The 14,582-nt window shown below is 25.5% G+C and overlaps 1 protein-coding gene and 1 non-coding gene across 3 annotated transcripts; one reads left to right on the forward strand and one right to left on the reverse strand.

The window, feature by feature from the left end:
* Window positions 1–1,204: 1,204 nt before the first annotated feature.
* Window positions 1,205–1,304, reverse strand: LOC114165696 (small nucleolar RNA Z266). The gene has a single exon (XR_003599757.1). It is a non-coding gene; the product is annotated as a small nucleolar RNA Z266 (small nucleolar RNA).
* A 10,809-nt stretch (window positions 1,305–12,113) lies between these two features.
* On the forward strand, window positions 12,114–13,680 carry LOC114179648 (NAC domain-containing protein 90-like). Of its 2 annotated transcripts, none has more exons than XM_028066067.2 (3): window positions 12,114–12,436; window positions 12,651–12,925; window positions 13,095–13,680. In XM_028066067.2, exons 1-3 carry the CDS (start codon window positions 12,283–12,285, stop codon window positions 13,440–13,442), a joined length of 777 nt encoding a protein of 258 aa, XP_027921868.1. In that variant the 5' UTR covers window positions 12,114–12,282; the 3' UTR covers window positions 13,443–13,680. The 2 variants fall into 2 exon arrangements, with proteins under 2 accessions (XP_027921868.1, XP_027921862.1); XM_028066061.2 differs by having other exon boundaries at window positions 12,128–12,436; window positions 13,089–13,680.
* The last annotated feature ends 902 nt before the right edge of the window (window positions 13,681–14,582 follow it).

Consider the following 14,582-nt stretch of genomic DNA (forward strand, 5'->3'; position numbering starts at 1 on the left):
GAGGAGACCCTTTTTTATGTGATTGGTGTTCTAAGAATGTGTTTCATCAATCTAACTTGTTTAATGATTATATAATTAATTTTCGTGTACATTAGCTTGTCTTCCATTTGCTCGTGTCTTCTCATGTTATTTATCTTCTTTTATTAATTAATTATTTTTAACACAACTCTTTTGTTATATTATACAGTTAATTTAATGTTTTAATTCAATGTTTACAATTTATTAATTTAAAATATATCTTCTCAAGACGTTCTTTTATAAAAAGAATTGGTTCATTTAAATTTGAGCTCAAAGTTACTGAATTCCACTCATGGAAAGTCATTACTTCCAAGTTCCCAAGCTTCGTTCTTAAAAAATCAGATTGCTAACAATTTTAGGGTGAAGGTTAAATAACATTTAATTTTTTAAAATTACAATTCAGATAAACGAAAAGAGTACACTAACAAATTTTAAAAAATTACTACTATTTAATACATAACAAAAATTTCACCATATTTTAGTTATATAATTTTGTCTTTCAATCTTTTTATATTTTTAGAAGTAAATTGTTGAATAATGTTTGTGGTATAGAGAATATTCTCCTTTTGTAGAGCGAAATGTTTGGCCAGTAATTGAGATTTGAAGGGAAACACTTATTCCTTTTATATATACAAGAATGGTTTATTAGATTTCAATCCATCAATTGAACACATCTCCATCATCTCATGCACCAAAATTTCACATATTCACCCATCAAAAATACACAATTCTATTTCTTTTTCTCATAATTATTGCAAATTATTAACCCATCCCTAGTTATATATTTTTTATTTTTCAAGCATTCGCTGTAATATTAATATCAATGATTTAACTCAAATTAATCTCAAATACACTAACTAAATTAATGTAAAGAAATCTACAATGTAAAATTTAGAGGCAGATTATATTTAAATTTACATGTTATTCAATTATATTGAAACTGAATAGAATGAAATAGTAAAAAGTCATTTATAAAAATACAAAATAAAGTCTCCCTCATACTCCCAAAAAAACTATTCTATATATGGATGCAATTTACCAACAAAATTTAATCAATTTTTAAACAAAAATAATTCTTGAAAATTTTAATCTACTTGTTTCCAAATCAAATATTACAAAAGTAAATCAAAATTACATTACCATAATTAAATTAAATCACAACACCATTAAGAAAAATTAAAGAGGATTTAGGCAAGTCAGGTATATGAATGGATTGCCTCAAGATTTTGAATTCAGAAAGGAAATTTCCTTTCATACATCTAATTGAATCATCATCCTTGCCTTTTCTTTTCTTCCTCGTTCAAGATACAATAAATAAATAAACAAAACAAAAAAACTAATAAAAAACAAAATTATTCAAATGTTTCCCACCAGATACAGAGGCACTGATACATAACCCAACCAAAGAAGATGAAGTCCAATTAGTTGAATCTGAAAAGACAAATTGAGAAATAAATCCCAATTGCCATAGAAATCAACAAAAATGGAAAATCACACTCCAGTGGAATACAGAGGGTTCAATGAATCCTGATAAGAAGAGAAAGGTGGAAAAAGAGGACTCAAAGGGAAACCCTAAAGAGAAACCTCAAAGCGTGTTGATATGGCGCTGCTATGACTCGACACGCTTCCATGGAGAAATTTGGAAGGCGATCTTAAGGGCAGCGCTTATAGAAATAGATTCAGCAACCAATTATATTATCACCAAATAGAAACAAAAACAAAATGAAAATGCAGTCTGAAACAAGAGAAACAAAAGAATGAAGGTAAAACCCTAGTTGTTGCAGAAACGAAACGAGGGTATATATAGTGTCATGGATATTTTGAAAGACCAAATTACCCTTATCGGGCTTTTGTATATCATGATTCGGCTACCTGGTAAGGCCTTTTGCACTATATGGGCTGCAACTAATTTCAGTTTTCAGTTCCGCATAGGAGATTGCTTTTTACTTATTTTTTTCGCCTAACTTTAATCAATTTAAAAAAAAAAACTAAATGGGAAATTTGTTTTAAAAAAATTAAGATCAAATTTAAAATTTTAGGAGTTTATTTAATACAATAAATATCTTTTAAAATATTCTAATTTAACATATTTGATAAATTAATCTTAGAGCATTAAAATTAAAATTTTAATACATTTCGAAATCTGGTTTTGCTTTATATTAAATGCTCGTTTGGAACTCAATTTCAGGAGATCCATCGTAATCAAAATATGATTTCAAGAATAAAAATTTTAAATATATATTTAAAACATTTTGTTTAAAATAAAAAGGAATGCATATGTAAAAAAATATAAAAAAGCTAGATATTAAAATATTAAACTTGTTTCAAGTTGTGCCCATATATTTTCTTATCTTACAGTGTCGTTTCTTTTTCTTTTCAGTCCTAGTCATGGACTTTTTTTTCCAGCACCCCCATAATGTTTTGGTGCACCCCGATAAACTTCAAAATGAAGTAATGACTTCCAAATTTTGTTTAGGAAAATTTTTCACAATAAGTTTTCTGAAATTTCTGGAACATAATCTTTTACATAAAATTCTCAGAATGTGAATTTCAAAATAGGATTTTCAGAATGAAATTTCTTTAATAAATTTCTAGAATAAGCTTTCCAAAATGCGTGAAATGTATATAACTAAATTTTTGGAATAAAAAGGAGTACCTCAGTCTCTTTAATCAGTACAGGGTGCAGTTAGTAATAACAGGATGCAGGAAACAAAAAGGCCGAGTCACGATATCCTTCAAGTTCTGCCTAAGAAAGTTTGCCCAATAATTGTCTCTGGGCTAAAAAAAATTCTCCCTGATGTCGAATGCTTTTGAAAAAAAAAAAAGAGAAGATCTACCATATTCTTATAGGTTTGTTATATTTTAATTTAGAATAGACTGAAATATTTGTTATTTAAATTTAAATTTATAATTATTTAATTTTAAAAACTGACTATTATTTTGAAATTACCACAAGACAAGGATTAGAGTTTGAAAAAAAAAGAATAATTCAATTCAATTCAATATATATATATATATATATATATATATATATATATATATATAAATAGCACATTTCAGCATATAAATAGTAATATATGGTTGAGAAGAATTGAAATAGTTTTAAAACAATGATCTAATATTCAATTTGAAAATATAGTCTTTTTAATTAATTCGAGACCAATTTAAAATACACAAGCTCTTTTAACTAAAAAAGTGACGACATGATCCATAACGTAAAAATCATTGGAAAAATAAGACTGGAAAGTTTGAAAACGGTTAATTTTGTAAGCGTGACGTAACAATGCTAAAAATGGGTATAGAAGACTTGGAAATGAAATTAGGATGAAATGCAAGGTAAATTAAGTAGCAATTAAAATTGGAGGTATTAATTTCATTGAATGACTAGAATTGATATTCTGTAGTAAAATCCATTGACCAAAAAGAAGCATATAGATTGTGGTTGATTGAGTCCATTAATCATAAAAAATAAATAAAAGGTCAAATTGTTTTCGACCACTAAATGGTATAACTTGTCGCGGAAGAAAAAAAGTTATTGTCAATCCATATTTGAGAGGGACTCATTCTCACCTTCCAAAAAGAAAATGCATGTACGTTTTCGGTGTGAAATTATAATATAAAGATTAAAATTAAACTTTCCTAATTTTATGGAAAAAATGTATATTTCAAGTAATACTGTTATTTCTGAAAACGACGATCTCGATTTATTACCTGATAGTGAAAAACGTGCTACTTTTATTACGTCACTTTATTCCTTTCGATGCGCTCCGACCAAAATTTATTATGGAATGTTTTTTTTCAAGTAAAAATTTAATTAAATAATGATATTATGATTCTTATTTTTTTAATTTTATTTGTTATATTGTTTTTGTTGCTTTTGTGATTTAGTGTAGGTTATTGAAAGAATTAATGATCCTATTAAGTTAAAGAATAAAGAACTAGAATTACAATATAAATTTTCAATTCTAATATCTCTCGTAATATTAATTTTGATTTTTTCTTTCTATAAGCGATGTCTTCATCGTGTACCTTGTAGAGCTTCATACATACAACGGGTGTTAAAGTGAGTCAACCCAGCTCACACTAGTTGGCTCACCACGGATTGAGTTAAAAAATGTTAAGTTCAACCCATTTCACTTTTTTTTTGTGAGTCAAAAATTTTACAACCCGATCCGATCCACCGCGAGTTGATGGGTTAGTGGGTTGACTTACTTACGAATTTTTTTCTTTTTGCAATTTATTTTATATATTTATTACATTATAATGAAATTGAATTGAATCAATTTATTTTTAATAATAGTGAAATTAAAGTGTTTACATAATCATCGAAATATTATTATAAAGATAGTAGTTAAAAATTAAAATATTAACGTATATAACTTTGCAAACAAATAAATCAAACATTCAAACTATTTAAATATTATAAAACAACATTCTAGTATTTAAAAATATTAAATTATGAACCTATATAATTTGATGTAGTAAACAATTATAACAAAAAAAAAAAAAAAATTTCCGGTGAGTTAAGTAAGTATTTTTACCTTTAACTCGGTTCAAATTCCTTTTGACCTATGAACTAAGTGAGTTCGGTTTACAAATTGAAACTCATTTTTACGTCTCTAATATAGACTACAACTGAATTTATAGATCCACTGTGTTGGATATATAACAAGATATATAACATCAAGACCTACATTTTTCTAATTATTATACCATACATAAATAAGAATGTAATAACTCTTTTTTCTTTTCACAAATAATTGTATTCTCGTACATTCTCCCTTATTAATGCTCAAAATAGGTATAAAAACACTATAATTCTCTTAATAAATAAAATAATAATTTGTTCTTGTTTGGATTGACTATACAATATTACTGACTACATCATATACAAGTATTTTTTCCTCAATGAAATTTAGGTTTATCTTTTGGTAAATAACTAACAAATTAGTATCAACTTTCACATCTAACTCTCAAAAAATTATAATTCATGAAACATAAACAAATTATACCTATTATGATAAAAATATAAATAAATACACGAAGTTAAAACAAACAACTTATATTACGAATTAAAGCTAAAATAACTAACTTAGTAATGCAATGATTTCCTTCATGAAAAAATATAAAAAACTTTCAAGTATAGAAACTTACTAGAAAATGCAAATATCGACGTCATCTTTCTGTAAGATTATAAAAAACCACTCATTGATCTAAAAAATCATAATACACTAAAGAAAAAATGCTCTCGAATCAAAAATTTTGAAAGTCCTATTTCAAAACATGTTTAAAAGCATAAATAATTTTCCATAATAAACTCAATATAAATAAAAGTTTACATCCAAAAAAAAGTTTATCACTTTTTATTTGTGTGTGTTTTTACTTGTAAAATTTTAGAAGAGAAAAATATGAGAAAAAAAAATTAACTTAATTTATGCATGACTTTTTAAAAAAATATATATATGATTTTATTTTTAAATTAACTCAAAAAAGCTCACAGCAATAATTACATTTTTTTAAGGCCTACAGGGGAAGTTTCTAAAAAATTACATTTACCATAGAACCTGAGTATTGAAATTCATATGCTAGGTAAATTATATATATTCCAAAGGGTTGACATGTTAGGTGACTATAACAATTTTAAATTCGTGTTGAAAACAAGGAAGACACGTATATTTGTCTTGTTTCACACTACTAAACAATTTAGTCACACACCAATGCATGGCTTCCCACTCAAAACCAAAGGATGAAGTCAGTGTCACCTATATAAGGACAACACAACACAAGAGTTTCTAAGTCAATTTGTCAACCCAAGTCATTAATAATTTCGTACAAGAAATGCCATCGTCCACCACAATGACCAAACCCGTTATCAAGTTTTCTATTTTTATTTATTTTTTTCATTTCTTTCCATCTCGTCGTGGAAATATATATATTAAAAAAAATGTAAACTTAAAATATAAATAACAAATAAAGCAATAACAACAATTTATTTATCATTACATATTAACTACTGTAATATTATTTTGTATTAATCATAAAACCTTATACATAAAAATAAATACAATAACGGAAACAAATAATTATCACATTACTTGGCTAAAAAAATTAAACCTCACAATTTCAAAATATAAAATATTCATATAATAAAAAATAAATAAAAGTGCGTAAAATATAAAAGAATTTAAACTTAATGAAAATAATAATACTACTACTAATAATATAGTTAATAAAACTTAATAAGATGAATTGAAAATTGGCACTAAACTAGTTAATTAATAAATACTCGTATAACATAATATGTAGCGATAAATGGGGTATTATTTTATCAATTTATCAAATATTTTAGTACAGCATCATATGATAATTGTTTTAATATGATATATGATATTTCCTTCTCAAGTAAGTATTAATATATTAGGAATCATTTATTTATTTTTTAATTTTCAAATATAAATGCTTAAAGTTAAGTTATCATGTTATTATAATGTTATCCAAGAAAAATAAGATGGCTCAGTGGTAGAGTGAAAAGGAAGAGAGAAAAGTTATGAGTTTAATTTTTTTGTTTAATATTTGAGAGATATAAGATAGTTTCATGGGCTTGGAAGGAAAGATGAGAGATGTGGTCTTTCTCAACTAAAATATTTAATTATATTTTAAGTTTTTGATAAATTTAATAATTTTCGATTGTATCTGTAATAAATCTCTGTAGTCCATTGAGTATTCTATAAATATGTAAATTTTTCAATTAAATGATTACCTTTAACTTCATTTACTAACTTAGTTATATGATTATTATATTGTTATACCTTCCTCAATTGTCCTCGTATAATTTTTTATTAAAATTTTATAAATTATATATTTGTAATTTATGATTTGATAATTTTAAAATTTTAAAATTTATAATAAAATTATAAAAATAATAAAATTAAATGTGACAACAAATCTATTAAGAAATAGATTTTAAAATCTAACTCAATTTCACAAAACTGGTTTTGCAATGTGAGATCTGTATCCACTTGTATAATATAATTTTTTTTTATTTCTAGTCGAATCATGACTCTGATACTATATTAGAAAATTAATTTTAAGTCTAACTCAACGTCATAAAATCGACTTGTAAGGTGAAATTTGTACCCATTTATACAATGTAAAATTGTATTATCTATAGTCAATGTAGAATTTTCAACAAAATCAACAAGTGACATGTACTAACCATGTCAATCACATAATAGTTATATCTTTAAGTTAAAAAAAAAGTTACTCGTGAAGATTCAATCAGAAAATTTAAATTTATTACTCAATAGACAAAAAAAATGAAAATTAAATTAAAAATTCTCAAATTTATTAATTGATTGAAACATAATTAAACGAAAAAGTAAATTACAATAAAAAAAATCATGCACGATATAAATGTATTTTGATCAACTCAATAATGAAGGTATGAAATTGTTTATACTTTATTGTTTCTTTTTAAATGAATATTGCTAACTTATTTATTTTATTCCTTTTTGGTGAAGGGATACCTGCCTTTAACGAGAATAAATTATTGTTATATTTAATCTTTCTTTAAAGTGTGTTTTATCTTTCTCATTTTTTTATCTCTTTTGTTCTATATATTTGATAAGATAATTCTTTATTATGATTTTTAGTATATTTAGGTAAAAAAATTTAAAATGTAAAAGTAGAGAAAAGCAATTTTATGCTCTTTTTAGATAAGTCGAAGTTGTTTGTATAAAAATATAGATACAGTATAATCACGTTTAATTAAAAGGATATTTTTTAAGAGGAAGCAAATATATTAACTTCTATTTATATAAGAATCACACAAAAAGAACAAGTCAATTTTGAATGATAATAATTATTTGTATCAGAAACAAACAAATTATTATCAGGACACTATTTCGTTTGAAGTATTGATGGGCACTGAATGCGTGCATCCGCTTGAAAAAATCATGCGTGAATATGATATTATTTTCAACTTTATTTAAATGTTTCACATGTTTAGTATTGAAATATAGTTTGTTGATATTACTTTTTAAATAAAATATTATTATAATTTCTACATCTCAATTTTGTTAACATCTTAAAAATTATTTATTATCACATAAAAAATTATTAGAATAAAAAAATAAATCTAAAATATGAAATATCATATCAATTAGATGATAAAAAATTATATTTTACTATTTGGTTATGACATGTTTCATTTAATTTTACTCATATCATCTCTCTAAAAGAGCTTTTTAATTAATTTTAATTCTAAGCATTCTCATCACAAGGTTGTTCAAAGATTTGTTTAAATATCATTAATCAAGAAATCTTTTTGATTGAGATTCATAGTTATCCAAAGTAATTATGTTAAAATCTTTTATTTTCAAAAAAAGCTACACGCAAAAATAATTAATAGGGATTAACGTTCTGGTTGGGACTAAAATTTTTGATGGGTATACGTTTTTATTTGTCAACAAAAGCAAAATATCATTGAAATAACTATTTTTTACTTTAAAATATAAAATAATTTAAGAAAGATTAAAAAAAAAGTTTTTTTTAATAGATAGTAATAAGGTAGTTTAAGTGAGAATGAGCATCCACTTTTTCGATGCAACTAAAGTAAGCTGGCAAGGTTTCACATTAACACCTCAAATAATATCGATTTCGTATTTTAAAATTTAGGTTCAAAATTAATTTCAATTTTTTTTAAGTGACGCATCACATGATGTCAATCACAACGAATGAATGTAAAACTAGTTAAATTTTATAAAATGAAGTGCCATCAGAGGAAAATTTATTTTTGATAGAATGATCATAATTGCAGATTAAATTGTGACTCTAATATAAACTCTAACTAAATCAATTAAATTTTTAAAAATCATTGAGTGTTTTTTTTATTACAGTTTTAAAATACTTTCTCAATAATAAAATCACAGCAACAACAAAAAAAAAGATTTTGAATTAAGTAAATAAATCATTTTCATAAGCATAATTGACGTCGCAATTACCGGCCCCAACCGCACGATGGCATACTAGGGAGATAAACGATGGCGTGATGAAGTAAATTACAGCCATGCCCAAGTAATTAAGATAATTATGTTATTAAATAGAGTAAATGATATTTAAATTTTTCAACGTTTTCAAATTATACTTAATATGAAAACATTACATTAATATTTATATATACATTATATACATATAGTCCTCAAGTATTTATAAACCATTACATTTACATTCCTACACAGGTTAACGATCAAAAATAAATAAATCAAGGATGTTTCTTTTAATAGATATTCTTTTGAATTCAAAAGCTTTTTATTTAATATGTTGCAACATTACTCTTTATTTCTTTCCAGTCTTATAATATTTTTACGAAGAAATTAACAAATATTAAACAGAATATCCGTAATGCATTTAGTTTATATTTATATCCGTAATGCATTAACAAAAATCGGAACATAATAAAATAAGTTGTAACAAAAATATGAAATAATACGAATTTAAATATACAATAAATTATATATGTTTCAACTATCTTAAATTTTGAAAAAACAGTAAATATTATTTAAAGTTATATTAGATATTCATCTTGTCTAGTATATTATTAGTATTTTAAGACTAAAGTAATCTGTAAAATGGTAAGATACAATTATTCACGTGAAAAAAAAAATTAAAATTTATAAAGATGGACGTCAATTAGGATAACTATAAGAAAATAAAAAATAAATTATTTATAAATAATTATGAAAATAAGAGGAATATATAAAACATTATACCATTTAAAATAACAATAAAAATAGGATTCGTTTGTTGTACTGTCTAAATTCTTAATTGTGAAATAAATTACTATGCATTATTTTCTAATGTTAATTTATAAAAGTATACAAGCTTTTAATGATACAATTTTAATGTTTGTGAGCAGAAAAATCAAACCAAAATTATAACTTTGGATAAATATTTTTAATGTTTGAAAGTGAAGAACATGCTTAAATCACTCACGATAACTTAGGGTAAGTTTTTTTTCGTCCCTTCTGCTGTTCTCAAATTCTCTTTTGTGCCTTTTGCTCATATGTGAGATGATTTAACATGCATGTGACATTTTATGGAAAAATATAATTATATGTTCATTTCATTATGATGTTTTTATTATTTTCGAGATTTTCATTGATGATTCTTGAATTTGTAATTCTCTTCAAAGTCTATTGCCTTAAGGAGAAAAATAACTCCCAAATTTGGATTAATTTTTCAATATTATTCTTTTGCCATGCTTTCAAAATATATTAATTTTAAAATTTTAAAATATATTAAAGTTATCTTTAAAATATGAAAACAATGTGTTTTTAATACTCACTAAAGAAAAACACAAAAAATTCAGTAGAAAAAACTAGACTTATAACTCCTGTAAGAGAAATTAAGATTAATATTAATTATATTATTTAAAAAGTATGTCATTTTGTATATTCTTAGTTGTTAGTAGGTCTTTGAGTTTGAAAATCTGTCTTACATGTTAAAATTACACTTTTTTTTTTTTATCAAAGTTGAAATTTGATATTTGAGATATGATTATGATCAAGTACATGCATGTATTAATTGAAACGTTGAAATTTGGTTTTAATTTGAATTGAAAATTGTAGTTTGATTTGTTAATTTTCCATATTCATTAAATAGACCGAATATAAGGAGCATAAGTAATTAATTATACTATTTTGATCTGAGTGAAATAGAGACTGTATTCAATAATTTGAATACCCAACAAAATTTAGAAAAAAAAAACTTTTCTTTAAAGAATCAATTTAATAAAATTCTGAAAAAGAACTTAGTTTAATTATTTCAAAAAAACTTTATGTTGTTTTAATATTCATGTAAATATATTCTTAAAGTTATATTATATCATTTTAAATTTTTTGTTGAATAAAAAATGAATATTTAACTCCTTTTACAACTAGTATAAACAGTTTTCATTAATAACTTTTCTGTTACATCCCACAAAGTCATCAATGACATGTTTTTTTAAACCTTAACTTTCGTTATTATTAAAAAGTAATGCTTATTTTTTTTATTTTATTTTAGAACTAATTATATTTTTACTACTTGAACTTAATAAAATTAAAAATAAATTCTATCCAAAATTTAGACATATTTTAATTTTAAAACAATAAAAATAAATAATATTTAAGTGGATAATATATCAAATCGTATAAATAATTTAAATATCAGTAAAAAATACATTAAAAAAAATAATTTTTTAACATAATTAAATCAAAATAACTGAATTTGAAAAAAAAATCATTTAATTGTAAATTTTGAAAATGAAAATATACCAGAAGAAAAAAATTCAATATGGCGTCAATGATTTAACTTTTAATTTTATTGTTTTCTTTTCTTCAGCGATTTCTTTTCATATATCTTTCCGCTTGTTTCTCATCTTCGTATTTATTATAAGTAAAAAGTTTGTTTACACTCTTTCTAGAAAGTACATTCATTTTAACACTAATACTATATATATATATATATATATATATATATATATATATTACACTTTTAAATTAAAAAAATAAATATAATTAAAATATTTTTATTTTTAATGTGAAATGAATGTAATTTTGGGTGTCAAATATCTCCACTCTTTGTTAAAATATCCTAAAATTACTGATACCGGAGAGGACAAAACAAATATTAATATATTAAATGAACCATAAAAGAAAAGAAAAAAATGGAGAATTTTGGAAAGGGAACGTACGGAGGCATAATTATGCCAACGACGGTGTAAGCGCGTGGATTGGAAATTTCGTGGCAACTTAGCCTAAGTACGCCATCTCCTTTTCTTCTCCTTTTCACTCGGATGCAATTTTGTCTTTTACTATCACCTTTGCCTAACTTTCTCAGTCATTGATTCCGAGGTCGCGTGCTTTAATTTTAATATATAAAAATACGTAAAACCAACAAAAATATCAACACTATTTTTTAAAAATAATAAATAAATCCCATGTACAAAAATTTAAATTTCTATATAATAAAAAAAATATAACATTTTTCTAAAGTTAACAGAGTTAATATTCTTGTAGACTTCTCACATTTTGTGGTCCTGCACCATGTTACTCAGAGTACCTCCTTGTTGATTCCCTGAAATCGCTAGTAGTATTTGTTCATCTCTATCTATATATAACAACACCACGAGGTGTAGTGCTTGAGAATTGGTCTACACCTATAACGAAGAAAACAAAAAATATCGGTGAGAGAGAGTAAAAGTGTATGAGCAAGTGATCGAAGATGGAAATTATGCCACCAGGTTATCGTTTCTACCCCACAGAAGAAGAGCTGATTTCGTTCTATCTTCATAATAAACTCGAAGGAGAAAGAGAGGACATGAATCGTGTGATTCCGGTGGTTGATATCTACGACTACAACCCCTCCCAACTCCCACGTAAAATTCTTATTTCTCTTTTCTTTTCATTTTTCATCAACATTCTACACTATTCCAGTGGGTTTCCTCTATCAAACATTGTTTTCACATGTACAATTGTGAATTGATTCTCAATATTTTATGATATTAACCTTCCGGGTCAAACATGTATATGTAATCGGTCATAAAATATTAATACTTTTTTTGTGTTAAATTGTGGTGTTGGGGTGTGCAGAAATCTCTGGAGAGGCGAGTCTGAGAGACACGGAACAATGGTTCTTTTTCATTCCGAGGCAAGAGAGCGAAGCTCGAGGAGGAAGACCAAAACGTCTCACGACCACAGGGTACTGGAAAGCAACAGGGTCTCCGAATCATGTTTATTCTTCGGATAATCGAATCATAGGCATTAAAAGGACTATGGTTTTCTACAGTGGAAGAGCTCCAAACGGAGCCAAAACCGATTGGAAGATGAACGAGTATACCGCCATCAAAGGTGAACAACCATCACAGGTGAACCATCATCCTCTTTAGGGTTCTTAGATCAACCATTGACTCAGAAAATTTTGGTTTCAATTGTATAGTATATACATTGCATGAAATTTTATGTGCTATACGTACATGATATTTAGTGGCAGTTGACTAATCTTTTCATTGCGTTGTACTTGTTAATCAGTTGCAGTTAAGGAAGGAATTCAGTTTATGCAGAGTGTACAAAAAATCGAAGTGTTTGCGTGCATTTGATAGAAGACCACCACCGAGGAGGAACACGGTGAGGCATTCGATTGCTGAAAATGGTGAAGAGCAAGAAAAGGGTTCGACCTCAACGTGTTATGATTATCATCAGCATCAAATGTTGGAGAGAAGTGCAACATGTTCGCCGGAGAGTTCTTCCTCCGGAGACCTTGACCATGACCGACCCATCCTGCACGGCGAGGGAGGAACGCAAATGGATGTCGACAATGACAACGACAACGACCCTTTTTTGGATTGGGAGAGAGTGGATTTGTTCTTGGGATCCGAATCATGAAGGGTTTTTCAATTGTGTGTGCGATCTATCTAGTATCTATGCCTTGCTGCTACAACAAAGTTGACTCAGCTACAACAAAAAAGGCTTGTTTATGTTAATTATTACAAATGTTGCAGAACCACTACTTTATTTTTATTTTTTTTACGTTCTTGTTGCTTTTTCTGTATAGATGTGTAGTGACTAATTTAAACTGTCACAAACTCTTCGTTCTGTGATCAATCGAACCATCTCTTCATCATGCAAATCTTCAGAAATGTGTTACTGTTTTTTATAGCAGAAATTTAATGTTACTAGATCCTTAGTTAAAAAGAGGGGTGTTCTTCACTGCTCGAAACTAAATGCGTCATATTCTGAGTTTAAAAATAGATTGCCTTAGTTTATATCCATTTCTAGGATCAGATGAGATTAATGTTACGACAACAAAAAAACATTATCACTTTTACTTTAATGTTCCTTTGATCTTGTCTGTATGTTTCGTATGCGAATCATTGTAGGACGTTTGTATATTTCATATGCGAATCATTATTGTAGGACAAAAACATGGAATGAATTCGGATTAATTCAAAACAATTGTTTCACTGTAGTTGTGTAGTTATAAATTTAAATTTTAGATATATAAATTTATATTAATTAATAAATATGAAAAGAAAGACTTTAATTATTTCTAATAATTTTTTCTCGAGAAAATTCGTCACATAAATAATACTTATAGTTTGTATCAAACAAAAACTGAAGTAAAAAGAAAAACCTTATTATAAATTTCATTTTATGGCTCACGATTTCAAACTCTAAATCTGACAATGATACTTACATGTATTTACAGCATTCTTTTATTTATTAATCGAGCAAATATAAAACATTTGTATTATTTCAATGTACTAAGACCTTACCCTTTTATTTAAACTTATTTTATACAAGTTTTAATAGGATTAATATAAAGATTCTCATGAACAATGATGTGATTTACTTATATAATGTAATTTAATATACAAACGAGACATTCACCGACCAACGTATTAATAACAATAAAAAGTTATAAGAAAATAATTTTATAATAATTAATTTTAGTGACAAAAAATTGTTAATCATTAACGAATTTATAAAATAAAAAATTATTGGTTTCTAAAATATTTTTTATTA

This window comes from Vigna unguiculata, chromosome 1, assembly GCF_037176805.1.
Source record: "Vigna unguiculata cultivar grain cowpea cultivar isolate G323 ecotype 2 chromosome 1, ASM3717680v1, whole genome shotgun sequence".
NCBI lineage: Eukaryota > Viridiplantae > Streptophyta > Magnoliopsida > Fabales > Fabaceae > Vigna > Vigna unguiculata.

Coding starts and splice junctions, on each gene's coding strand:
- LOC114179648 (XM_028066061.2), top strand. CDS start 12,283: ATGGAAATTATGCCACCAGGTTATCGTTTCTACCCCACAGAAGAAGAG. Junction 12,437..12,650: donor CAACCCCTCCCAACTCCCAC/GTAAAATTCTTA, acceptor TGGGGTGTGCAG/AAATCTCTGGAGAGGCGAGT. Junction 12,926..13,088: donor AAGGTGAACAACCATCACAG/GTGAACCATCAT, acceptor CTTGTTAATCAG/TTGCAGTTAAGGAAGGAATT.